We start from the raw sequence: 26,726 nt of genomic DNA, 5'->3' as shown, positions 1-26,726 counted from the left end.
TTCAGGGGCACATGGTAAATATGAGAGCCAAGATTCAAACCAAACCCTCTACTTATTCCAAGATGACTGCTTTTCCCCACTCTCCAAATCCTGCCCTGGTCCCAACACTGGTTATTATGATACAGGGTGGAGGAGGAGCAGTGGAAGATATTTTTTTTATGGCACTAGAGACTTATTTCTCCACTCCCTCACCCCACTTAGGTCTGAAAATATATATCTTGGTCTTTCAGGAAAAAGGAACCAAATTCAGATCATTCTCATTCCCTAGTTCATCTCTCCACTTCCCCCCTTTCTAAATACTATATGTTAACTCAATGCCTTCTGTTCTAATAGTGGTACCGGCAACTCAACAACCTGGCCCAGGCTCTACTCCTTTCTCCTGTTCATATGCAGTTTATCCAAGCTTTCTGAGGGTTCATAGTATCTGAAGCTTTAGAGAAACAATGTCTGAACATCATCCCAGATCCTTTCTATGGACATGGATATTTGGCTCCTTATCTACCATCGCCAAGAGGAGAGAGGCTAGATTAAACATCCTACCCTATGCTCTTCTTTCAGAGAGAAACTAAAATAATCTGCATCTAAGCAAGCTTAGCTCTGCAATGTAATCAAGCCGGCCTTCAGCCCTCTAGATCCATTATAAATACCTATATATCCACAGGCACAAGCTTGCTTTGGGGGAGATCTAGGATATATATGTAATTTGTAACTCATTTCATGAATCATGATGTCATGAAGTGGCTTTAATCTCGAGATTACGGTGAGATTTAAAAAACACTAGATTCGGATTCAGAGGACTCCAGGTTCAAATATCTTCTCTGCAATTTAGTACCTATGAGATAAGGGAATAGTTCTTTTCCCTAGCTAGTTCTTGGATTCCCCATCTAGAAAATAAGGGTGTTGGAATAAATCTCTAGACTCTTTTTCTAGATTCAGCTCTATTACTGCTTACAGGCACCTCTATCTCTTACTATGTGACAGAGGAAACTGAGGAAACAGTCTGAGCACATCAATATATAAAGCAATGCATACCAATTGTATAACAAATCAAGACCAGGTCTCCTCAGCTGGACCCTGAATACAAGGGGAAACATATTTTCCTGCTTTAAAAGAAAACAATTAATAAGATATAAATCAGGATACAATATTAAATAATCTGATTTCTATTGAAGAAAAGATTAGGGACTTTCTGAATTGGGAGGGGAAAAGTGAACAGGTGCAATTTCCCAAAATAAAAAAGAGATATCCTCCTACCCCCCCCAAAGTATTCAGTAAAAGGAACAAGGAAATAGTGACTGATCAATCTGTATAGTGTTGGTTTGGATTGCTTGAGATGTATAATTGTGAGAAAACTCTTTGCATTAGTTTTCAGATCTGATTGTATTTCTGGTCAATATAACCTAAGTCCTTGATTAAATGCCTCTAATTTTCCAGCCACATAGGAATAGTTTCAAATAATACACCAAAGTTTCATCATATTTCCTATGATTGAAAAAAGTTTTCTTACAAGACAGGAATTAGACGACATATAGTAAATAAAAAGGGAATTGAGCTAGATCTGAAACTGAGTCACAAGATGGTTGATTCTTCAAAATTTACTATTCTACTTAATTAGAAAACTTACATAAATTTTTGTCTTATTATTTTGTTTAATTCCCTCCCTAAGAGGATATCATCCCTATATTATAATTTAATCACAATTATAGGCTAAAATTATAAGATTTTTTTCACACTTGCATCTTATAATAACTCAGAGCTGTTCCAGTATCAATCTATTAGTATTGTATTCACATATTTCTACCACTTATCTGCCCTGGTTATAGAAATTTGATCTGAAAGACAAATGAGGAATATAGTTATAATAATGTCAAGACTTATCCCCACAAGGGGCACAGATGGATCTAACATGTGCTATAACTGGGGGGAAACTCCCTTAGCTTTGTTTGATTCTAGGCAAGAATCATATCTGATAACCAATTACATAATAAAGCTCCACATTATTCACAGTGTTTCAAAAGCCAGGCTCAGGATAAACTATGTAGGGAAATTTCCTGTTCAGAAAGGAAATAGCAAAATAGGGAAACTGAGTCAAGAGGCTTCTCCATTAGGCAATGCCAAGGTTATCCTCTCAACTTTTTACAGTAACAGAATCCAGCTGTAGAAGTTCTCAGACTCTAATACATGCCATTTTCTACTATTGACTTCATGTCAATTCAGACAACCAACTCTTTAATTGAAATTTGAAATAATATTAAATTATATTCTCAAAAGTTTTTACCTCAAAAAGCAAAATCTCACTCACCACAGCTTAGGACTTAAATATTATTAATTTTCTCATGTTTCCCTAACAGTTATATTTTATTTATTATTTGCTTATAAATTAAAGCTAACCACATTCTGGGCTTTTGGACATATAGTCCTGATAGTTGACTCATATTAATATACTAAAGTTACATTTTTAAGACAGCATATATATTTTCACAATTTTTATAAGTGATAGTCAAACACTGTCAAAAGAAACTTCATTCTTCATTATAGCAAACTTAAAAATTCTTCTCCCTTTGACAAGTTGTGAGAGGAGATCTCATTTTCTTTGTCCCAGGTTCTCAAACTTAAAAATTTTAGAATTTTGCAACATGTGGTCAGTGGGACAAAAAGACCTTGAAATCCAGCCTCAATATAAAGTCTCAAAGAACCTTACAGATAAAGATACACTAAAGGGTCTGTGCAACTGTTTACCCCAAACAATAAATTCATCATCATCATTACCATTATCTATTTTAAAACAAAATGTACCTCAGCAAATACTGAACATAAAATGTTTTCAAATATCTATTTTTATCACATTAATTTAATAGCTTAATTCATAATTTAACAGCATCCAGATTAATGATGAGCTTGCATGGGGTGATAATAAATGGGGGGAGTGAAGAAAAGAAGATGGATGTGAGAGATCTTGGTGAGGTAGAAACTACAAAAATTGGCAGTGGATTGGATGGAGAAAGGGTGAGGAAAACTGGATGGAACCAGGGAGAGTGGCGAGCTTATGAACATGAGAGTGTGGGAGGATGGTCATTCTGAGTCTGTAGACTTCACCAGAGTGCCAAAGGGATCCACAGGCTAACAAAATGGTTAAGAATGTCTTTTCTAATGTAGATGTAGGGGTACAATAGATAGAACAGCGGCCCTAGAACCAGGAGGACCTGAATTCAAATCTTACTTCAGACACTAGTTAAGTGACTCTGACAAGAAACTTAACCCCAATTACCTCCCCTCTCCCCTCCAAAAAGAACCTCTGCTCTGGTCCAACTTCCTCATTTGATAGATAAGAAAAATTAGGTCCAGGGAGAGAAAGAGATAAAAAATCTAGTTCAGAAGCAGATAGTAATCAATAGTAATTAGCATTTCATATTTTAAGGTTCACAAAATGCTTTACAAATATGATCTCATTTGATCCCGGTAATTGGTGGGACAATTCATTTCTTGATTCCCCTACACAAAAGCCTTCAGTCCAGCCAGCCCAATGTCCTCATTGTTCCCTCCACATTGCAGGCTTATTCAAACTCCCACACTTTTCCTTACTCTGTTCCTTGTCCCCGCCCCCCCAACCCTAACCTTTGCTACCTCTAGACCCACTCAAACTTGCCCATGAGACTTCTTTAATCTCTCAACCCATGGATCCCTCCCTCTTTTAAGATCTAAATGCTCTCACTCTCTATACCAAGAATCTCACACACCAAGTGATGCTTTATTATGCTGTCAGATGTGGGCCTGCTCTTTGTAGCCAGACTGGAGCTGCTTGGAAGGGCTTGTGTCCTTTTCTCTGTGCGACCTTCCTCAGTGTGACCTGAGCCCTGTGTAGGGCAGGGGATTCAGAAATACCTTCTGGAGGAGAAAGATGATGATTTGGAGGGAGGAAAGGAGGAAGGGGCTAGGCTGGGGCCAAACAGCAGCCAGATTTCCCTGTTGAAAGGCCTACCCATGTTTGAAACGTCCTCCCCTCCTATCCTGGTCCTTGGACCACAATCTGGGTCTGGACCAAGAGCAGGAGAGAACAGTGTCCCAAACACCTCTGGTTACTTTGATTTATTGATGATTCAAAGATTTTCACAAATCCTTATGTCTGTGGGATCCATTCTGGGGAATCAAGGGAAGTAGAAGGAGACTAAGACCCTGGATCCTGAACCTTGTACTTCAAGGAAAAAAAGTAGTGAACATTTTGTGTATTTTAAAAAAAGAAAACTTAAAAAAAAAAAAAAAAAAGGTGTCTGCTTTGCTGTCCATGTCAGGACAGGTGCTAGGGTTCATATGGGAAGTGGGGTGGAGATGAGCAGGGCCAGAAGCAGCAGAGTTCCTTAGCCAAAGACACTCTTGGGGGGCCCAGCCTTGGGCTTCTCAAAGACGGTCTCTCCTCCAGTCCGACTGCGGCTGAACACAGATGGGGCAGTTGAGCCAGCTTCCTCTTTAGGAAGAAGACGGGGGGGAAAGACGTTAGTAAGGGAGTCCCTCCCTAAAGGATTCCCAAGCCTTGGGTCGCTCCAGCCCAGGAAAACGCTCCAAGGACAGGGAATGCTCTTCCCCCCAGTCCATCCTCGGACAATCTTCCCACTGATCGGCTTCTCCCTGGCGCCTCCCGACACTCCTTCCCTTCCAGCCCTTCCTTGGACACACATTCCCCCATGGAAACTTACCACATTCTCGCATGACTTGGTATGTCTTGGATTTGATTTCTTGATTTTTAGTGAGAGTGGATCGGGCTCCCTTCAGGTCCTCTTCCTTCATGGGGGGCCGTTTCTTCTTGATGGGAGCTTCCTGAGGATGCCAGAAGAAAGAAAATGGAAATCTTACATTCTATCAGACATGGCAACCTCTTCACAATCAGGGTAACTCCCTTCAACATTTTTTTTTTAATTTTAATAGCTTTGTAATTTTACAGCATTGACAATTGCCAAACCTTTCATTCCAATTTTTCCCCTCCTTCCCCCCCATCCCCTCCCCCAGATGTTAGGATGACCAATACATGTTAAATATGTTAAAGTATAAATTAAATACAAAATAAGTATACATGTCCAAACCATTATTTTGCTGTATAAAAAGAATCAGGCTCTGAAATATTGTACAATTAGCCTGTGAAGGAAATAAAAAATGCAGGTGGGCATGAATATAGGGATTGGGAATTCTATGTAGTGGTTCATAGTCATCTCCCAGAGTTCTTTTGCTGGGTGTAGCTGGTTCAGTTCATTACTGCTCTATTGGAACTGATTTGGTTCATCTCCTTGCTGAAGAGGGCCAGGTCCATCAGAATTGAGCATCATATAGTATTTCAACATTCATTTTAAAAAAGCAAGAGGCTGCACACAGATTCTTGGATTAATAAAACCTGTCTTATATTTGGTTTTTTATTAGCCTAAATACTTGCATCTGAGAAAAATCCCTGAATCTGGGCAAAATAAAAATTTAAAAAGCAAGCATCTATTAATCACCTAATTGTGTGCCTGACACCATGCTAAGTATTTTACAAATATGATTTCATTTGATCCTTACAATAACTCTGGGAGATAAGTGCTATTGTTATCCTCATTTTGCAGCTGAAGAAATTGAGGCAAACAGAAACTATGTGACTTGCCCATCACATAACTAATAAATGCCTGAGATTAAATTTGAACTCAGTTTCTCTCTTATTCTGCCTCTCTCTTTGTCTCTGTCTCTATCTCTTTGTCTCTGTCTCTCTTCTCTGCCCCATTCTAGGCCCAAAATAAGCCACTTTCTAATGTACCTAAGGAAATCATAGATGGGAGCTAAATAAACGATAGGGAGTGCTAGGATTCAGAAGTCTCCAAGACCGAAATCACTACTTTGGATGCAGAGGTTCAGTTAGGATTCACGTCAGCCCTTAGCCACAGTGACCTCCAAGCTCAGAGGTTAGGAAGTTCCCTGCCTCCCCCAGACTCATAGCTCCCTAGCTCACAGGAAAAGTCTGTTTCCCCTCTTTGTCCTCCAAGGGCTAGGAGCTCTCTGAGGGCAGCTCCCTTATTCTTATATATGCCAGGTCTGGAGTCAAGATCTGAGTTCAAATTTGACCACAGGCAAGTCACTCAACCGTTTAAAAAAAATGATCTGAAGAAAGAAATGGCAAATCATAGAATCTTGGCCAAGAAAACCCCAATGGTGTCACAAAGAGTCAGACACAACTTAACAATCCTCCAGGTATTTACAAGCTGTCTTCCTCATTAGAATGTGCCCTCCTTAAAGGGGGAGTTTTTGCCTTGTTAAGTAGTTCCCAAAAGCTGCTATAATTTTGAAAAGAGATCTTTCCCTTTCTTTGATCTCCTTAGACGCAGTAGTGGCGTTGTGGTGAAAGACCATGTACAGTTTGATAGTCTCGGAGACAGTTACAAAACTGTTTTCCAGAATGGTTGGAATAGTTCACAGTTCACCAATGGTGCATTAATGCTTGTTTTCCCATAGCCCCTCCTGCATTTATCCTTTTCCTTTTTGGTCAACTTTGCCCATCTAACAGGTGTGAGTTAGAACTTCAGAGTTGTTTTAGTTTAATACTTTGATTTTATTTAATAATAACTAGATTTCTTTAATTATTAGTGTTTACTTTACTATATTTAACATCTACTGGTCATCCTGCCATCTAGGGGAGAGGGTGGGGGGAAGGAGGGGAAAAATTGGAACAAAAGGTTCAGCAGTTGTTGATGCTGTAAAATTATCCATGCATATAACTTGTAAATAAAAAGCTATTTAAAAAATAAAATAAATTATTAGTGCTTAGGATTTTTTTTTTAATGTGGCTTGATAGGTTGGATTTCTTCCTCTGAAAACTGCCTATTTATATAATTTGGCCATTTACTAATTGGGGAATGATGCTTCTGATAAATGTTTGTTGATTGAGTAAAAATTTAGGCACAGAGAGACCTGCTGACTGATAGATGAAAGGATGCCAAGAATCTTCCTATTCTGAGAGGCCAAGAATTCATTCCTAGCCAGCTCTGCTTGGGCTGGACTGGGATCAGAGGCTGACTCTCATTCAGAGCCAGCTAGATGATGTACATAGCTAGTCCAGCGGGGCTGATAGCTCCTGAGATCCTTCTGTCTGCCTGATTCGTCACAAAAACCTGGGGACATTTTATGTGTGACTTCTTTGAGAGTCTGAATGATGTTAATAACACTTTATTATTATAAAAAATGATGTTAATAAAAAGATTAAAACCACCTTTTTTGTGCTCAGGAGTTCTCTACTCAGCAGCATCAACCCCTAGAAGGGACAGGTTATGTAGGTGGTCAAGGATAGCTCTGGACGCCCAGTGGCCAGGTTCTAAGACTAAGTGATTAAGGACTCTGGTGCAAGGTGTTGGGAAAGGGACAAGGGGTAGGTAAACCTCCTGATGGGTGCAGGTTCTCTGTACAGGATGGTCCACTGGCCCCCACCCCAGACCCTTTCCCTCTTTTCTTTTCTCCCCTGCTCCTCAGAGATAGCTGGTACATATGGGTCAACTTGCCCTGGCACCTGAGCCATGGGTGGCTTCCTAATTCAGCACTGATTATTAACTGATTACATGACTGACACTGATTATCAGGTAATTTTCACTGTAGAGCTCTTTACAGTTTAATGGGAAAATGATTCATACATGACCAAAAGACAAGCTGAGAGTGGAATGAGGGTAGAGGAGAGATCCATTCAAAGAACTAGCAAAATTCAAAGGGGGACAGATCGTCGGCACAGGGGAGAGAATTTAGGGAAGGCTTCTTGGAGGAGGCTGCACTTCAGGTCTTGAAAAAAGAAAAGGATTTTAGCAGATGGTGATGAGAAAGTCACGACGACTTAAATATCTCACAAAAGGGCGAGGTAGGTCAGGTCTGAATAAGTTGTCAGGAGTCAGGCATCCAGTTTTGCTAAAATCTGGTGCATGAGAAGCAACAAAACTGAAGAGATAGTTTGGAGCCAGGCTCTAGAAGGACTCAAGTGCTGAGCCAAAGGATTTGCATTTTGTCTTGGAGATGGATAGGAGCCCCTGAAGCTCTTTGAACAGAGGAGCAGCTGCATTAAGATTATTTTGACATCTGTGTGCAAGATGGATTAGAGTGCAGGTAAGATGGGGAAGGAGGGTATAACAATAATTCATGAAAGAGGTAATCACAGGAAAATAGATTTAGATTTGGAAGGGACTTTTAAGGTCATCTAGAGAATCCTGGGGGCTGTGAGGTTTTGCAGTAGATGGGATACTGACCCTGGAGACAGCCTTAGACCCTTATTGTGTGTTCCCAGGCAAGTTATTTGACCCTGTTTGACTCAGTTTCTTCAACTGTAAAATGGAGAAAGAAATGGCAAACCACTGAAGTATTTCTGCCAAGACAACTCCAAATGAGATCACAAAAGGGTGGGATATGATTAAAATGACTGAACTCCTAATTTATAGATGAGAAGGGTCTGGATAGGGAGAGTGGTGATCAGTACTTCTAAACTCCCTGAATGAAGATCCTACTAAAATTCAGAGGGCTTCAGCCAAGACTGGGGATGGGCAGAAGTGGGTAAGCTTCCTAATTAAGGTGAGGACATTAGAATCTAGGTTCCAGCCCCAGTATTGACAGTAACCTAGCATGTCTTAATCTTAATAGCTGTGGATTGGATGGATTCCAAGGTCCCTTCAGCTCTCAATCTGCTGATCATTCTTCCTGAGCCGGTTTTTTGATTTATACGATGAGATTAGTCTCTATGTGGTCTCTACAATCCTTCTGAGCACTGATGCTTTTTCTCCGACAGCATCTGGCTGAGCTCTTTCCCTTCTTTGTGGCTGTTTTGAGCTGGGCAGGATAGCGGGCTGCCTTTCTCTTATTTCTATCCCCCCAGAGCTTAGCACAGTATCTGGCCAAGTGTACACCATTAGGTGCTTGGAATCTGTGTCCTGGGGTAAGCTGGAGATTTAGGGACGGATATCTGGGGCTAGGGAAGGGTGGAGAAGAGTCATTTCTTCTTATAGAAGAAGTAGAATGGATCCAGCTGTATGCTATCATGATTCCCATCATTTGCTCATCTGTCATCTCCCAGCCACAGGAGGAAGACAGACGGACACAGAGACAGCCAGCCAGAGAGACAGACACACAGTAACAGAGTCACAAAGAGAAGAGAATGTCCACAACTATTCACCATCCAGTCCCCACAATCTTACCCTACCAGCTGCAAATCTCCATTACGTAAGTACACAGACATAAAGGGAGAGGGGATTCAGGTAAGGCTGGGAGAAAGAACCAAATCTCTCCTCATATTCACATACATGAACACATCCAGATACACTGGTACAGCTACTCATAATTAAAAAAAGCAACCAAATCTTCCCAGGGCCCTGTACTCTCTCCCTTCTTAGCCAGCTGTTCCCATCTTCCCTCCTCCAGCCCTCCCATTTTTACCACCTATTTCCTGCCCCCCACCCCACCCCCAGTAGTAAATGTTTCCTGCTTGGAGGCGGTTGATGGCTCTGGGCTATTTGCCTACCTGGGACATTGCTGTAAGTGGGATACGTGGGGACACCGGCGGCAGGCAGTCTGGCTCTCTCCTCTTGGATTGAACTGTGGAAGTGTTCTTGTTTACAGTGCTCTCAGCAGGACCTGGGCTCAGGGGAACTTATATAGCCAGCCCATCCCTATGAAGTCACTCCCCTGGCCTGGCTCCCCCCATGAGTCAAGTCCACACAAGCTGCTTGGGTCCTAAGTTTATTCTTAGAGATGACTTGGGGTCTGGCCAGCTAGGACCCCACCGCCTTGATGAGAAGCAACAGCTGGGGGGACCCCAGTCCATGGGGAGCAAGATATTCTATTTATAGCTGAGGCTTAGTCAGGCTCCTGAAAACTGTCTGTTTACATCAAAGTTTTTGTTTGTAGTGGGTGTGTAGGAAAGGGAAGAAACCCTGATTGAAGAGCTGAATATTGTGGCTTGTTTGTTTCCCCCCCACCCCCACCCATTGTCACCAAGCTTTCCTCTGGTGAGGGAGGGGAAAGGAAATAATTTTCAAAGGACTTTCTCCACAAGCTCACTGTATTGAATCTCTTCTGGGGTGAGGAGGGAGATGGGGACTCAGTAGGGATGGATAGCTACTCTATCTGGGGTCCTACAGGTAATCTTGTATTCTTTCCCTTTCCAGCCACCTGTTGAAGGCAGGATACTCAGTAGGAGAAAGGCTTTTCTATTTAGGTCTCAATGATCAATCAATCATCCTCATCCAAAAATACTGACCAAACATCACCTTGGGTTCCAGTTCTGGCTTTGCCACAACCCAGGAGCCTTCAGGCTTGGCAGTGACTCTGAAAGTGTACGGACTGTCTCAGCCTCTATAATCCACATCCTACCTGCCCTTCAGAGTCCATATTAAACCCTATCTCTGTTTCCAGGAACACATCTTTAAATATTCCAGATTGAATTAAGCTCTTCCCCTCCTGCCTTTGTACCCAACATTCCAAGAGTGCTTGACTGGAACATCAACTCATCCTTGGGATTGCTCACAAACTTCCTTAATTTATGATGAAAATTAGTAATGAGCTCCCTGATAATATCAGTCTTCAGAGTTCATGATCACCAGTCAGGGAATTCAGAGTGAGGTCTGAAAGAGACTGGAGAGACTTTGAAATGTACCCATGAGTAATCTAGAAAGATGCAATTAAATTCAGGAGACAGTTCTCTTAGATGTAGCTTTATCTGGGACACCACCAACCTAGCTTCTTTTCATCCAACCCCTTACCTAGTCTACCTGGAGCCAGGTAAGGATCCAGGCTGACCTCTACTTTACATAGTTGGGTGGGGCTGGGACCCTGGCTCACTTAGGTTTTCTCCAGAAGACATTCCACTGTGGCTTGGAGAAAGCCCCTAAGCCATTGCTCTCCCCATCCTCACCTGATGGAATCTTTACAAACTGTTAAGTCATTAGAGTTGATAGAGACAATAATTATCTAATTTAGCATGGTTCAGTATGATTGATCTGATCTTACAAGGAGACATTATGGTCCAGAAGAAACAAGGTACTAGGTGGAACTGAGAAACAATGCTTGTGTTCACACCTTTACTCATTAGAGTTCACAAGTATGGGAGATTCACAAAGTTAACTTTGTAACTGTGAATCCACACCTCCCTTGAAGCTCTTAGGGCCAGAGAGCATGCTGGGAGGAAACCCATAATCCCACTCTCAGAGGAGGAGCATAAATAGAGCTTCAGGGAGCCAGGCAAGTGAGTTACTTCGGAACATTGACAGGAGTCGGAGAGGAGCACTCTGGGAGGAAGCCTACAAGCCCTCTCTCGGAGGCAAGAGAGATTCATTCCAATTTTCACCTTGGTGCTGGCTGGAGACATTTGGAGTTGAGCTAGAGGAGTCAGATCCATTCCATCTTCCATCTTTGTGCTGGCTGGAGGCTGAAGGGAGCAGAGGCAAAGGACTAGCGGCAAAGAGCTCTTGGAACCAAGGAGAGAGAAGGCCTCCAGAAAACTAGCCGAGTCCCAAGTGAAGGAGATAAGATTTTGGAAGAGACAAAGACTGTACTTTAATCCCTGGCTGCATTTAGGGTGATTATTGATCTGAACTGATACTAGGGCTACCTCCCCCAAGAAATCTGATCCCAGAGAGAACCTTCATTATATTTTAAAGAAGAAAAACACCACACAAACCCCTCAGGTTCTAACCCAAAGGTAGGGACTTGTGGGGAAACCATTTGGCAGGGGATTAATTTTGGACTGCAACATGAAGCTGACACTGTCCATCCCCCTAGGCAAAAGGTGTCTCCTGCCTTTTTCACCTACATAGAAACATTTCCAGGGAATTTGAGAGAAGCTTCTCTGAGCGGTCCTTTGTTTCCAGACTCATTAATGTCATCCATTCCTTGGAAGAGCCAGTCTTTCAGCTCCATAAAAGAGAAGGCAAAATAGGAGAAAATGCCATCCTTTTCTTTCTCTCTTAGTACCATGAGTTTTCTGGGAATCTCCCAGCAGCCCCTTAGGCTCCCTTGCTAAGTCTACAGTTGGTCCAGCACTCGGCCAGAAACATAGCTGTGAGTGCCTCTTTGGGTCTATTTCTCCTCTCTGTAGAAGGGACTGGACTAGGCATTTTCTGAGATCTCTTTCTGGCTATTACATTCCCTACACATTTTGCTATAACTGTGGTTTAACACTAACAAGAATGTACAATCAGATTTTTTTTTTTAAAAATTGGTAATAAGGTGTCAAACTTTATTGTAAACCATTATACAATGTAAGTACATTATCTTCCCTTACACTTAAAAATTTTTTCTTGTTTTAAATGTAACACCACTGATTGGACAATACCATCAAATGCAGCAGTATCCTATCACGGTTTTTTTTTTTTTTTGCTCACAAAGATCCAACTCCTAATTTATTCATCAAAAGAAAGTTCAAATGAAACCTCTTGAGAGCTCAACATTCAGATACCAATAACTCCAAACCAAATGAGACCAAACCCAACCTATTCCCCAATTAAGAACTAGGTCCCACACCAAAGGAAAACAATCCCTTTGGAAAAGTGATGTTGTAAAATCAGCTTTCCATTCTTGTTAGGAACATCTGAAAACTTTCTTAAAGAAATTTCCCCTACTCTGTAGCATAATTGGGTTGCTCCACCCTTCAGTTTATTCTGCTGCCAAAAAAAAAAAAAAAAACAACAACAACAACAAAATAAAAAAACATGGATGGCAGGTTAATGAAGCACAGTGGTGGGTATCATTGGTGGCCACATTCTCCAAAGGCTCCCAATGGAGTCTTCCGAGACCTGACTACAAGCCGTGCCTGGGGCTAGTGCCAGCAAAAGGCACCAATTTGCACTGTCTGGGAGAAGTTTTGCGTCTAAGTTTTTTTTTCCCTGAAGAAAAAGGCAAGATAAGTCGACATTAACACATGACAGTCCAGTGGAAAAAGAGGAGGATGGGGAATGTGGTTCAGTTGAGCTTTGAAGTTTCCTCAATGCAGCTCAGCCAGATAGCCCTCTGTACACAAAGCTATTACAGACAGATCTAAGCTACTTTCATATCTCGCCATATGAAAACTGCAGTCCAGTTCCCTCATTTCTGACAAATATACCAAGATGACCCGTATTACCCTATACTTGGAGTAATACTCTTTGAATCCAATCTCTATGTAAAGGACTGATCACCAGTCACACTTGGACAATGGATCAGATTAATAAGACTTAAGTCTGCTTTACTTTGCTCCTCAAAAAAAGCCCAAGTACCTTATGGAGTAATGCTTCCTCCTGGATATCTATGACAATGGGGATGAGCACCCTGAAGCTATTAGCTGTACCCCAGGTGATGTTTTGTATAGGATGCTTCACATCCTGATGGAAGGAAGCTCTGTCACTGCTCTCCAATGTCTTCCTGGGATACTGAACTAAAGACTGGGGACTACCTGTTTAGAGTATGGCCAAAAATTGGTGGAGTCATGCTGGATAAACTAATCACCAAGAGGCCTTTTAAGGAAACTCTGTATCCTATCTTCAAAGAGCAGGGAACCCACATTCCCAATGGTCTTTGGCTTGCAAGGCCTGACCACATCACCCTTTTTGTCAGCTATAGGTCTGTAACCCAGAGATCTCAAAGCACTTATTAAAAACAATTCAGAGAAAAATATACCACATTCTCACCACCTCTCTCCTCTTTTTCCCTACTCCTTTCCCTCATATACCATTGCTCCAATGTTGTGGATCATCTGAGGTCTGTGTTAACATATAATTTAACACATTTTACATAATTAAGGCTTTTTAAAAATAGGGAATAGATGGTTTGTGTAGACTTAGCTAAAGGTTAAAACAAAACTCAAAATCAGACACCCTGTGTGTTCTGAATCCAAAGGGATAGAGGGAACAAAGTAGCTCTGTATGCTGTTCAAATTGCCAGGGAAGCGCATCAGGGAAAAGGGTATTTAGAAAGACCATGTGTCACTTCCTATAGGTAGGAAAATCTGTGTCAGTCTTCCTAAATCCTGATGCCTTTGAACACACTGAGTCTCTTTTCTGGATCTCACAGATGACTGCCCAGAGATGGGATTGGAACTGGCTTCCCCAAATGCTGCTTTCTCTCCTGCCTTAGGAGAAGCTGACTATACAGCCATGGGGGGAGGGTAAGAGCAGAATAAGGGGATGGTGAAAGGAATAAGGTCAAGGGCAGGATTCCCCTTCGCTCTCAGCCCCCTGCAACTAAGTTCTCAGATGGAACAGATTACACAGGAACAACGAATCACTTCTTATTGCAAAGAGGATGTGTAAAAAGCACAGTTACAGGTCAGTGGCTCCCCTCAGTTCTCTGAGTCGGGGTTGGGAACAAGTCTCTTGCTGGGTACTTGGCACAAGGCATAGTACAGCTGGGAAATCTCCATCAAGGCTTGTTTGTTGCCCATAGGTCAACAAATAGGAATGTTAGAATAGCAAGAAAACATGGGAGCGTAACAGTTCAATATTCTCTGAGGTCCCTGTGGGAGCCTGCTTAGCAGCCTATTTAACACACCACAATCCAGACCTAATATGTGTATGTAAAATATTTAAAAATAGCTTTTAAAAACCGAGTTGTTATTCACTGAATTTGTTTGGCTTAAGCCTGGGAACAGCTGCTCTCCAGAGTGCAGAAAAGTCATTCTACTATTTCCTTCTACATTGTCACCCTGATGTCTCAGCTGTGACAAATGCCTCTGCTGCTTCTCCCTGCCTGGGGCTCCACATGAGGAAAATATTTTTGCAAACTGGTCTTTTATTTAAGAAATGCACTGAGTCCCAGGTGCCTGAAGCCCAGCTGAGGGCATGCGCTGGCCTTGGGAAAATGGCAAATGCAAACCTGGAAGCTCCTATCTGCAAATCCAAAGAAGCCCTGAGGCTCTCTCTCACCTCTGTCAATCAAAAAAAAAAAAATTGGAAAACATGGGGAAGCTTAGGAAGAGAATGATCAGAGTGTGCAAAATAGGCTGACAATCTTGGGATTCAGAAAAGCATTAAGGAAGGATTTCTTGGCCAGTTCTGCAGGCTGAATCTTTGCACATGAGAAGAAATCTGGGTTCATACTCGAGACTGTTGTATTTGGGGAGAATGAAGGAGGAATTAAAAGAGAGGCAGTTTGAGAACATACTATGGACTCAGCCAAATGGATTGTAATGTTGCTCATCAGGATTTAAATCTTCCTTTATGATGAATATACCCCTTTTACCTGACCATTTTACTGCAAGGTGCTTATGATGGCCTAAATCTGCAGAGAAAGCATGGGAATTCTGGCCAGATAGAATAGGGACTTCATTGCTTGAGGATGACATTAAGCGGGTACATGGTTTAGGAATTACAGCTGAGAACTGGCTCCTTTCCTGAGCCCTCTGCCTAACTGCAAAGTCATGAAACAAATTATTCTGAAGCAAACTTGACTTTTCCCCCACCTAGACATTACTTGAAAGGTAAACAGACCATCTCTTTTCTTTTCTTTTTTGGTGGTGGTGAAAAAAAGAATCCTTAAATAGAACAGTATGAAAATATAACTTAAATTATAAAAGTCAAATAGGATAGAGAAGACAAAAAAAAATCTATGTTCTTCCTATCAATTCCATAGGTACCTTGTAGGAAAACAAACACAGAGACTTAAAAACATCAACATGGTTAAGGCTTATAACCATAAAACTATCCTGGGTTCTAGGAATTAATTTCTGCAAAAGCCACTTCTTTATAGTAAGAAAACGTACTGGCTCCAACGTGATCAATCTGGATTACTTTTTCCTCCCAATGTGACTCATCCCATCATTCCCCACAGAACTGAAAGGAGGCAGCTGCAGTCTGAGTGTGAATGTGTGTGTGTGAGTGTGTGTGCGCACATGGACTATGCGAGCACACATGGGTCATCCCCTTCGGCAGCTCCGTCGAGCCGGCCAAAGGCCGGTGTAATTTTGGTCCCTGACAACACTGGATACATCAGATGGATGGAGGAGACCCAAACCAAACCTCGGTTGCATATTAGGTCAGTATTTGCAGTGCAACGGAATTGTAGTCTCCGACTGCCACGGCCTCCTCGGGGCACTAGTTCTCCCTCCCTCGGTCCACGTCACGGGTGTCAGAGAAGGCAGGACAGCAGTAAAAGAGGAAAGGGGAGTGGAAAGGGCAGAGGTGAGGAGCGGGAAGGGGAGAGGTCAAGTGACACTGCAGAACGAAAGCCTGCCAGTTCAGAGTGACCATGGCCGCAGGCCCCAGGCCAGGAAGCGTGTCATACGGGCAGCCCAAATCGGTGCTTCTTCTTTTTCACAGGCTTCAAGGTGGTCAATCTTCGGAGGTCCTCGTCGGCATCTGACTCTTCCATCTCGTCATCCGCAGACATCAGAATCTGGAACAGAAAGGCAGGGCGGCTGTGTCATGGGACCGAGCCTGCGGGGGCAGCACTCTGGCCCTCCCCATTTCCCATCCTAGACTGCCCAAGGGGGTAGGAAAAGGATGCCAGGCAGGACTTGCCTGGGTCAGAGTCATGTGACCATACACAAACCCCAGCTTCCCCAGCCTAACAGTCTACTCACCGCCAAAGTAAGGAGGGGCCCTGAGACTCTCTACATCATTCCCCGCCAAGCTTTCTCTTGAAAGCACATTGGCGGGAGTGGAGGGGACAGAGGGAAGGAAGTGGAAAGAAGACGCGTGTTTATTCCTAAATCCCAGACCAGTTCTTGCCGGTCCTTCAGAAGAGATCTGTCCCTTTCCTTTCCACCTCACATACGGAAGCACCTGAGTTGCCAAGGCTGCAGCTGAGGGGCTGGAGAAGGGCTCATGTTTCGGACAATGCTGCTTTCTCAGCAAGTGGTTCTCTTGGTCTAGAGGCTTAATGGGACTGTATGGGGACAAAAGTAAGGATGTGCCACACCCGGCCCCGGCAAGCCTCAGGGCCACAACACTAGTTTTATGAACACCCCAAAATGGCCCTTACTTCAGACTCTGACTCTTCGTGGGACGCAGCCCGCCTGTACCGGACTTTGCTTCCATTTCTTGAGTCCAAGCTGGCTTCTTTTTCTTCTAGCTTGGCTTTTGTCTTTCCCTTTTTCATAAGAAAATTATCCACAACCCAAAACATCAGCGCCTGCAGGAGGATGAGGAGCAAGTTATGAGCCGGCACCTGTTGGCTACCCAGAAACATGACATTGTCATCACTGTCAGTGGCAAACGATGTCCAGCCCCCTTCTTCACTCCGTCAAGTTTCTGTCAGAGACCATTTAGAGCAATATAAATCTAATGCTGGAAGAGACCCTCAGAGTCCAGGCCTTTTCATTTAAACACAAGAGAAAACAGAAGCTTGGATAGAAATGACAAGACAAGAGATCTGAAGCTGGAAGTGAGCCCAGTGGTCACCTAGTCCAGCCCCTGCATTTTACAGAAGAGGAAACCCAGGTCCAGAGAGGCTGATGACTTGCCAATAAGCGGCAGAGGCAGTATTTGAACTCCAGGGCTCTCGCTCCAAATCCAGGACTCTTTGAAGTGACTTGCTCAATGATAGAGCCACGAACTTGGGACCTCTGACTCACGGGCCACACTGTCCAATACTACACCCATGGCCTCTCCACCCCATGTCTGACACCTGTTTCCTAATTTAAACTTCTGTTCCCATAGAGACTTACTGGACTTTTTTTCCTGACTTCTAACTCCTGTTCCACATTTGATACTTTAATCTCTTTCTCAAATAAAGAATTACAGTGATGATTTAAATGAAATCTCAAAAACATAGGCCAGTAAAAAGAGACTCTAGAGGAAGAAATAATCTTAAGAATACTCTTCTAGGAAGGAACCTGAGAACATTGCACAAATATCACACAACACTGCCTGTGGCTGCCAAGACAGAATCAAAGACATGGCTCCACTGCCCACGTTTACCCTTTGGGGGTTGAGGGTTGGGTGATGGTGATAAAAAGGCTACTCCAGCCCTCTCATAAAGTACCCAAAGGCCCATTTAGACATGCAGGGGTGATACGATGAGTACATAGCAAGTCACAAGAAAAAAGGACTGAGAGTTATGAGGAGAATATTATCCATACAAATTTTCAAACCTGGATTTTTTTAGAGGGGAGAAAAATGAGGAAAAATGCTGTCCATACTAACATTGACAAAGAACGGGACTATCAGCATGACGATGGCCAGCTCCAGTTGAGGATTCTCAATAGGATTCAAAAGGGCAACCTGTGAAGAGATGAGAGTACAATTCAGTCAGCAGAAAGTCTGACCCCTAAGGCAAGGGGTGAAAGGGAGAAGGCAGCTAACCACACCTGTGGCTCTGCCAGCTTTCCCCCAGGCCCTGCCCTCAGTACCTCAGTGAGCAGCAGAGTTGGTCTTTTGAAGCCAGGGTCCATTTTCTAGTTATCTTTGCAAAAAAACAAGAAAATCAGACCAAGAGCACTACAAATGACCTACCAGCAACTTTCTGACAGCTTATCTCAGGCCTGTCTGGCAACAAAGCTGAGAGGAGGGAGTTCCATGGGCCCTTCCTCAGAGGCCATCATCTTCATGAGGTTAGTCTCCCTCTGGGGTCTATAGATGTAACAATTTCAGGGATTTAGGAATTAGATGAGTGGTAAGGTTGGCAGTTCTTGTTCTCCTGTTTACAGGCTTAGCTGATCTCTTTTCAGGCCAGTTTGACGGATGTGTCAGAAGGTCTAGAACCTTCTGCAATGATGCCAGTGAATTGCTGCAATGATGGCCAAGAATGAAGCCATCATTCCCATTGGCCCATGGGGAAAGAAGCTCTCCTGGAGTAGAGTATAGGCACAGATCCCAACAAAGACACCTTGCCATGAGGCAGAACCAGGCTCCTTTCTACCGCAGGCCACAGGACAGGGTGAATGTACTAAAGGTTCAGACATTCAATATCCAACTGAATGCCAGGTTACGAATGCCAAATCAGTCACACATCACGAGGCCATGAGCCTTTTGAAAAGTGCTGCTTTTACTGATGCTACAGGCATGAGGAGGTGGGGGGCAGCCCAGGGATGGCAAGCCCACTGCTGGGTCTGCCTGAATTGGGGGACACATCTAAGGAGCTCACAGAAGAAAACACCAAGACAAGTCTGAACCTCCGACGGGACAGAGCTGAGCTGCAGCAGCTCCAGAGCTGACTTTGGGCATAAACATGCTCCCCTGGCCAATGATGCTCTCAGGGAACTAGCGAAGGCAGGAAGAAAAATGCAAACCTTTTTCCACTGAGGTATGAGGAGGACGATGATGATGATGGTTTTCTCAAACATCATGATCACAATGTACAGAGCACATTGCCCAACCCAGGCACCACACTGCAGTGGGTCTCCTGCAAATACAACAGCAGACACTAAGGAACACGGAGAAGCGTCCAGCAAAACCACCTCCCAGTTTGTCTCCTCATCTCCCTTCCCCCACTCCCTTCTCCCTCCTTTGCCCTCTGCTTCCAGCACCTCATCTCTTAACTAAAATCCTACACAGCACAAGAGTCCCACATAAGAAACTCCAATGTGCCTTAATTAAATTGTAAGGTCTGTTGGGAACTGTCACTAACCCAACAGATCCTAATGCTTCAGACAGGAAGGGCCAGAGACTTACTAATTGAGGGCCTAAGCTGATTTTCTTCTTGCGTCTTTCTCAGAGTGGTTTCCAAAGTGCCTCTGGTTGGCACTCTGGAAGAGCAGATTTGCTGTGCTTCACTACACATTAATGAACAGCCTGGCATCATTAACATATTAAATAAGATTATCATTTTCACCCATTGCTGACTTTTCCAAGCCACCATCAGTGCTAACATCTGTAACTGACTCACTATTTTTTTGGGGGCCCTAAAAGAAACTAAGAGATGCTGGGCAATAATCTGTCCCATGGCCTGGCCCTCTGGGCAAAAATCAGAACATCTCACCTCCTAGGTGTCCTTGGCTTCTCAGCAGAGGTTAAAGTAAAAGGTGGTGACCCGAAAGGAGAAATCAAAAAGAAAAGAGAAAAACTCTCAAGATAAGGTGGAAGAAAGAACCATTCTGGCCCTAGGCCTTGCTACTTAATCAAGGAGGAAGGGAAGAAGGAAGGAATTGGGGAAGAAAGGAAGAGAAGAAAGGAAGAAGGGACTTATGAAGGGCCCACTTTGTGCCAGGCATTAAGTCAAATGTTTTACCAATGTTTTCTCAGAGGAACTGGACTGAGCACTGAGGCCCTATTCATTGAATAAATGCCTCCTAAATAGATGAATTCTGGAAGATCAGCAATTACAGGGAATATCAATCCAGATGCTAAGTTACAAAGAGGGCACAGCAAATAGGCTACTGGCAGAGCTCAGAATCCGCTGGAGAATAAATGATGGGCACCTGTCCTGCTGTCACAGGGGCACTGGAATTGCCACACCTAGCACAGCTGGCCTTGTGGACAATACCTGAGCCACGTTCGCTGGCAGCTTAGATCTAGTGCCAGGAGCCTCAGAGGATATTCAGAAAGACTAAGCAAGGGTCAGCTTAAGCAGCAGCAGCAGCAGTAGACAACCTGCTCTGGGGACCAAGCTTTGAGAATGAAAACTTGGCTATTAACAAGAAAATGACAGTTTGATCCTTTGATTCCACTATTCATAAAGCAATCTCTTTGTGGGCATTTGTGTAACAGGCCCCCATTCCAACAAGACAGAACGTGCCAAGGGTACAGAGCAGAAATCCAAGTGAATGCCTTTATATAGCTGTAATGGCTAAGAGATGAGGACTATTCCCTTTTCTGGAAAGCCTTAAAAGATTTGTGGTTGACACGTTCAAATTCAGTAATTTCCCATCCTTGAGTTTTCTGTAAAAAGGACAATGGACATTTTAGCCTAAAACAATTACAAAAGAATAATGTCTACAAGTGCTTTTTAAAACAAACTTTTGTAATCTTTACATAATCCTTGGTCCATCTCAAAAAAAGTTCACAAAAAAAACTATGAATCCAAGGACTTCACAAAACTGTGAAAGCCACAACATAAGACTCCTGAAAATTTCCTGAATCTTGACAGGTCTGTTCGCAAAGAAAAACCAAGCACAAAAATTTATTTCATCACCAAAGAAACAAACAAATCATACTTGCTTAAAGTTTCCTTTCTTCATTATCTATTTCTACCACTGACCATGGTAGAAATGACTTCCCCAGCTCCTGACAGAAATACCCATAAGAAAGCCAAATCACAGACTTTTGGGACACTTTAAGGACATCTCTCACAATGGGGCAAAACCTGTAAATCAGAGGGATAGAGTGAACACTTCTTGATTGATTCCACTGAAGTAATCTAGGGATAAAGAAAACTGAACTCCCTGTTGTCTTCAGATAACACTTGAAGGCAATGCCCATTTCCATCTGACCATCTTAGACTCATAAGACAAAACTGGTTTCTTCTTTCCAGTTTAGGGATAGTAAATTCAAAAGGGCATAAGGAAGTATAAAGAGTACTGGCCAGGGAGTCAGAAGACCCGAGTTTAACCCTTGGGTCTGATATTTATGTGCTGCAAGAGTTCACATTTACCAAACTCTGTGAGGGAAGTCTGTCAGTATCATTATTTTGCTGATGAGAAGATGCAATCTCAGAGAGGTTGCGACTTGATACGAAGCAAAAATAGAGAACATGAACCAAGTCCTCCTCACTTCAAGTTCAGGCTCTATCAATACCACCATAATCTCTCTGCAGTGACAACCTCGGCTTTCTCATCTGTAAAATTACAATAAAAACCATTTGCCTGGTCTTTGGCTGATGTAAAAATCAAAGCAAGTAGTGAATGAGAGCAGCTTTTATAAAATTCATCAGAGATTATTGCTGCTGATGACCACAAAGATGGTGATAAAATCACGAATTAGGTCAGGATAGAGATGCTGGCAGATGTCACCTAGAAGCCCTGCCTGACCAACCGGTGGTGGGGCAAAACCAGGGGCTGGGAATAAGTTCTCAGTAGCCACTCCTATCCTCTGGGAGGAATGAATATCCTGTTCCCTGAAATGATGCTACAGTTTAAAGATGAGAAGGGCAGAATAATCCTCATTTGCCAACTCACTTCTCCTTCAAAGGTCACAATATTAATGATAATTCAGGCACCAATCAAAGAAGTGACTTGCTGCTCATATTGCCTGAGACTCTTCCACTCCCAAATCCAGCCTATCCAACAGGGTCACTGACCAAGTCTTCTTCTAATGCCTCAACCCCACAAATACCTTTCCTTTTGTTCTTGTATAGTCCCATAATAGCCTGCATTTGGAATTTACTGACCATTTTGCCTGGTCCTGTGAATTAGCCTTTAATTCATATATTTCCCTATATAATCAGGTGTAATTACATCAAAGACAGACATAGATTTCATAATTAAACCATAACAAACTCACATACATACAAATAGTCAACGATTTTCAAATGCTATTGCTCAACCAGTCTTTCATTCCATTCTGATAGCAACCCCACAAGGCAGGCATTCTTTTTCCAATTCTACAGGTGAGAGAAGACAAGACAGGCTGCAAGATCCAAGAACACATAGCTAGAACAAGACTTTGCATCGACACAGGGTTTTAGAATCTATAGAGTGCTTTCACAGCCATTATCTCACCGGATCCTTAGCACTTTCATGAGGGAGGCAAAATAGAAATGTCCATTTTACAGAGAAAAACATAAAGTTCAGAAGCATGATTGACTCTTTCTGAGATCAAATTACTACTAAGTAATAGAGACAGGATTTGACCTCAGTTTCTCTGACTTCCACTGCTCTTCCCACATACCATACTATTGTTCCTGTGCTGAAGGCACTGGCAAGAGGAAAGCTGAAAGGATAGATGTGGAGACCTGATGGATAAAACAGGTCAGGCACCCCTGCCCTAATAGTTTCAATCACTGCATGTTTCCCCACTGGGTCTGGACTAGCCAAAGCACCAGTATTAGGATAGCAGAGAAAGCTTGGTGCCCTGGAATGCACACTGAGGTGCTCAGGCTCCTTAGCCCCAGCCAAAATCACAAGGGTTGTCTTCATCTTGAATGGAGCCTAGGGCTCTTGACAAAAGTTGTCTAAACAAGGAGTTTCAAAGGGATCATGTATAAATGGACAGTTTTTGTCTTGACCAAGATAGAATAGATTAATAAGAGAAAGGACAAATGTCTAAGCATAGCATTTGCTCTGCTTCTCTGGACTGAGGCAGGACCTAAGTTTACTTTATTATGACTCAGGCCATGGTCACAAGAGAAAAGGCCTATAGGGAGATGGGTCACTGGGGTCATTTTCCCAAACCCTGTGCCTTTTTTACAAAGCAAACTTACTTTTCCCCCAAGGACACAAAGGGATTGGCAAACAGGCCATTAGAGTACAACTTTTTACATAACAGGAGAAAATCAATGCCAAACAGGAAGGAGTTCAGGACAAGGGAGGGTTGGAGGTGGTTCATTCTGGTTACAGAAAGAGCACGTTTTATCATAGTAATCAAGGCCATCTTGGCTTTCCTAACTGGAGCATTCTAAGGTCCTCAATTCTACTAGGAAAAGAGCAGAAAAGAGATGAGAGGAAATGTTAACATACTAGACAAGAAGCAAGATTCAAAAAGATCAATAAGCTAAAACACTATAATACCAAATCTATTAAAATGAAATATAAAAAGGACAAACTGAAAGCAATTTGTTTATGTTCATAAAACTATGGAGGAGAGATGACTAGTTAACAGTTTTTGTCTGAAAATGATCTGGAAGTTTTGGTGGACTTCCAGTTCAATGAGAGCAAGAGTGGACAGCCGAGTAAACTAATCCAATCTTAGAGACAGAGCTTCCTTCCAGTGCCCCTTCCTTTCCCGATTTCCCCAGTTGTTCCTGCACTCTACCCACCCAAATTACTTTATCTACATCCCGGATTTAATGCACAGTGAACATGTTCTGTGTTGTTCCCCTTCTCCCAGTAGAATGTAAACTCTTAGGGGCCAGGAATTATCTCATTTTGGCATCTGTATCCCCAGTGCCCAGCTTAATAAAGCCTTATGATTGAATAATTAAGGAAGTTATAATACTGCTGAACTAAGTTTACTTCTAGACACCACATTTTAGGAAAAGCATTGAAGACAGTATCAAGACAGAAGTTCATGCTAAGTGAAAATTAAGTGAAAGAAATGGTGGCAGCCTGGGGAAGAGAAAAATTAAGTCTCGATATAAAAAAATTTCCTAACAATGAGTATATCCAGGGGACTGGGTTACCTTAAGAAGTGTCATTCTCTGAGTCTTTTAAGCAAGGATCAGATGAGCACTCATTGGGTGCATGGAGAGATTGCTATTTGAATACAGGATGGTCTGGATGATTATGAAGTCCTTTCCAACTCTTTTCAATTCTTACTCAAGGAAACCTCTTCAAACCTACTGCTAGCCAATGTCTTCAATAGTATCTCTTAACAGAAAATTGACAGTCATTTGAATGACTTTGAACTGCCAAGAGTGCAGATACTGTCTTGGTTAGCCCATGATAACAAGCCCAAAGTTACTCTCCCCATACCAATTCTATCATACAAATTTATCTAAAGCCTATAAGCTGAGAGACTACCAGGCATCCTAGGATAATTATGAATGGTTCATCTAGCGATCTCACAGAATAGGAGAAGCAGCAGCAGCAAAAGAAGACAACACAAACTACAGCCTATTTTCTCATCGATGCCACAGAATAAAGGGAAAATGTATTTAGGTGTATAATGGAAATAAATCAACTGCTGCATGAGATTTAAGTTTCAGTCTTATATTCATTCTGATCATCAAACAGGAAGAAGCTCTGTGTAAAAAATGTTGTACTGTAATTAAAAACAAAAACAAAACCATCCCCTATATTCAAGCAACTGATACCTGTAAAGCAAAACCAGTAGGACTATAGTTACAAATAAATATCTTTATTGATTTCAGTTAAGGAAGAACTGAGGGACTCTCCTTGGTATTACAGAATGAAGACTAGACAAGGAGGCAGGACACAGCCTTCCTCTTTCCTGATCTACTCTTTATTACCTCTGTTCTTTTGATAAAATCAGTACATCACCGGCCTGAAGGCAGGGCACTGGACTACTCACCACAGGGAAGCTTTCTTCAAGGAGAACAGTAGGAATGATATTTCTGTTTCCAAACATTTCAAGCAGATGACTCATAACGCATCAAGTAATGGAACTAAGAAAGTACGTTCTCTCAGTTCAGCTAACAGAGGACACATGACTCCAGCTTCTAGAAATACACAAATAACTCTGGGATGAGGCTTAAGGATCAGCTCTTTTAAAAAAAAAAAAAAAAGTACACATGAACTCTAGAGAAAAAGGCCACTGCCTTGTGAGTCCTTAGCTTCGGACTCAAGCAAACTCGGGCTTTAGGGGAGAGCCATAAGGCAGTCTGAGAAGTCTGATGAGGAAAAGGCAAAGGGAACCTGGAAATCATGCTGTGTGCCTCGCTTCTTGGCTGGTGTGTTTCCAGCAAACATTTAATAAGCTCTGTTCTTCCTGACAAGCAAAGCTTTCCTGTGAACAGAAGCAAAGGGCTCATTTTGTAGCCTGGCAGGCTGTGCCAGCTGAGGGCAGCAGGGATGCCTGGCAATGAGGCACCTCTAGCACTACACTCTTGTATGAATTTATTCCTTATACAGAGTCAGTCTGAAAGAACTAAAACCCACTCCATTCTTGCTCAGTGCCAGCTAACTTTGCACATCTACCTCTACCTGTTTTTACAGCATTTTGCATCTGTCCAATGATCCTTCTCCTAATCTACCTAATATAATTATAATTAATAGTCACTCAAACATTAAATACTTATTATATGCAAAGCAACGTACAAGGCACTCCACCTTCAAAGATTTTACAGCTATGGTACACAATATTACAGAAGAGCACTGAAAAGGGGGAAGGGGGAGTACCTGGAAAACCAGAATCATAGACACAACAGAAGGCACAACATTTGAAGTGACTCTAAAGAATAGTTAGGAATATAATAGGCAAACAGTGGAAAGGAAGACCTTTGATGACATGGTCCAGTGGAGAAGGGAAAAGTTACAGTGATGTCAGATCCCAGAGGCCCCTAAATGCCTAATTTGTTGGAGCTTGTGAGTAGGCAAAAAGCAAAGCATAGATTTTTTTTGAGCAAAGAAATGGCATAAGATCTATAGAGAAGAAAGATTATTTCTGCTGCAGAGACTTGTTGGCAGGCCACTTCAACTGTCCAGGTCAGTGGTGGGCAGCGTCAGTGGGAAGGGAAAGGACAAATGTGGATGAAGTTTAATCAAAAACTCTCAGCTGATTACTTATGCAGTAGAGAGGTATGTATAAAATAATCAAAATTTTGAACATAACAAGTAAAATGATAATGTCACAGACAACAAGAAAGTCAAAAGGAAAAACAGGTTTAGCAGAAAAACTAACATCTTGGTTTTAGACATGCTGAATCATATATCCCAATGTAGACATCCTGGAATTAGAGCTCTAGATGTGACACTCAGAAGATGATAGGATAAGGTTGCAAATAAAGATTTGGAAGTCTGATTATAGAAGTCACAGGAGAGAATGAGATCACCAAAGGAGCAAGTGTAGAGAGAACATTCTGAGGAACACTCACATTAAGGGCTTGGGAAGAAAGGAATAAGCCAGTTAGAAAAAAGATGAGATGGGTAGGCCGAGCAAATATAGTAAAAATGATAATATTACCTAAATTAATCTACTTATTTACCAATCAAACTTCCAAGAAATTATTTTAAGATCTAGAAAAAATAGTAACAAAGCTCATCTGGAAGAAGATTAAGAATTTCA

General features: G+C 42.4%; 1 protein-coding gene across 1 annotated transcript in view; it reads right to left on the bottom strand.

Annotated features, from left to right (window-relative positions):
• Nucleotides 1-2,233: 2,233 nt before the first annotated feature.
• Nucleotides 2,234-26,726, bottom strand: part of LOC100917316 (store-operated calcium entry regulator STIMATE) — a 66,695-nt gene continuing 42,202 nt past the window's right edge. Inside the window, exons 5-10 of the mRNA XM_031957458.1 lie at nucleotides 19,178-19,290; nucleotides 18,093-18,170; nucleotides 16,930-17,079; nucleotides 16,231-16,341; nucleotides 4,692-4,812; nucleotides 2,234-4,462 (exon numbers count right to left, since the gene is read on the bottom strand). Of these exons, the coding sequence (XP_031813318.1) occupies nucleotides 4,356-4,462; nucleotides 4,692-4,812; nucleotides 16,231-16,341; nucleotides 16,930-17,079; nucleotides 18,093-18,170; nucleotides 19,178-19,290 (680 nt within the window). The 3' untranslated portion in view covers nucleotides 2,234-4,355. The remainder of the gene's footprint in view (nucleotides 4,463-4,691; nucleotides 4,813-16,230; nucleotides 16,342-16,929; nucleotides 17,080-18,092; nucleotides 18,171-19,177; nucleotides 19,291-26,726) is intronic.

Source organism: Sarcophilus harrisii, chromosome 1, assembly GCF_902635505.1.
Source record: "Sarcophilus harrisii chromosome 1, mSarHar1.11, whole genome shotgun sequence".
Lineage (NCBI taxonomy): Eukaryota > Metazoa > Chordata > Mammalia > Dasyuromorphia > Dasyuridae > Sarcophilus > Sarcophilus harrisii.
Note: the sequence above shows the minus strand (reverse complement) of the source record. Positions and strands in the feature narration are given on the sequence as shown.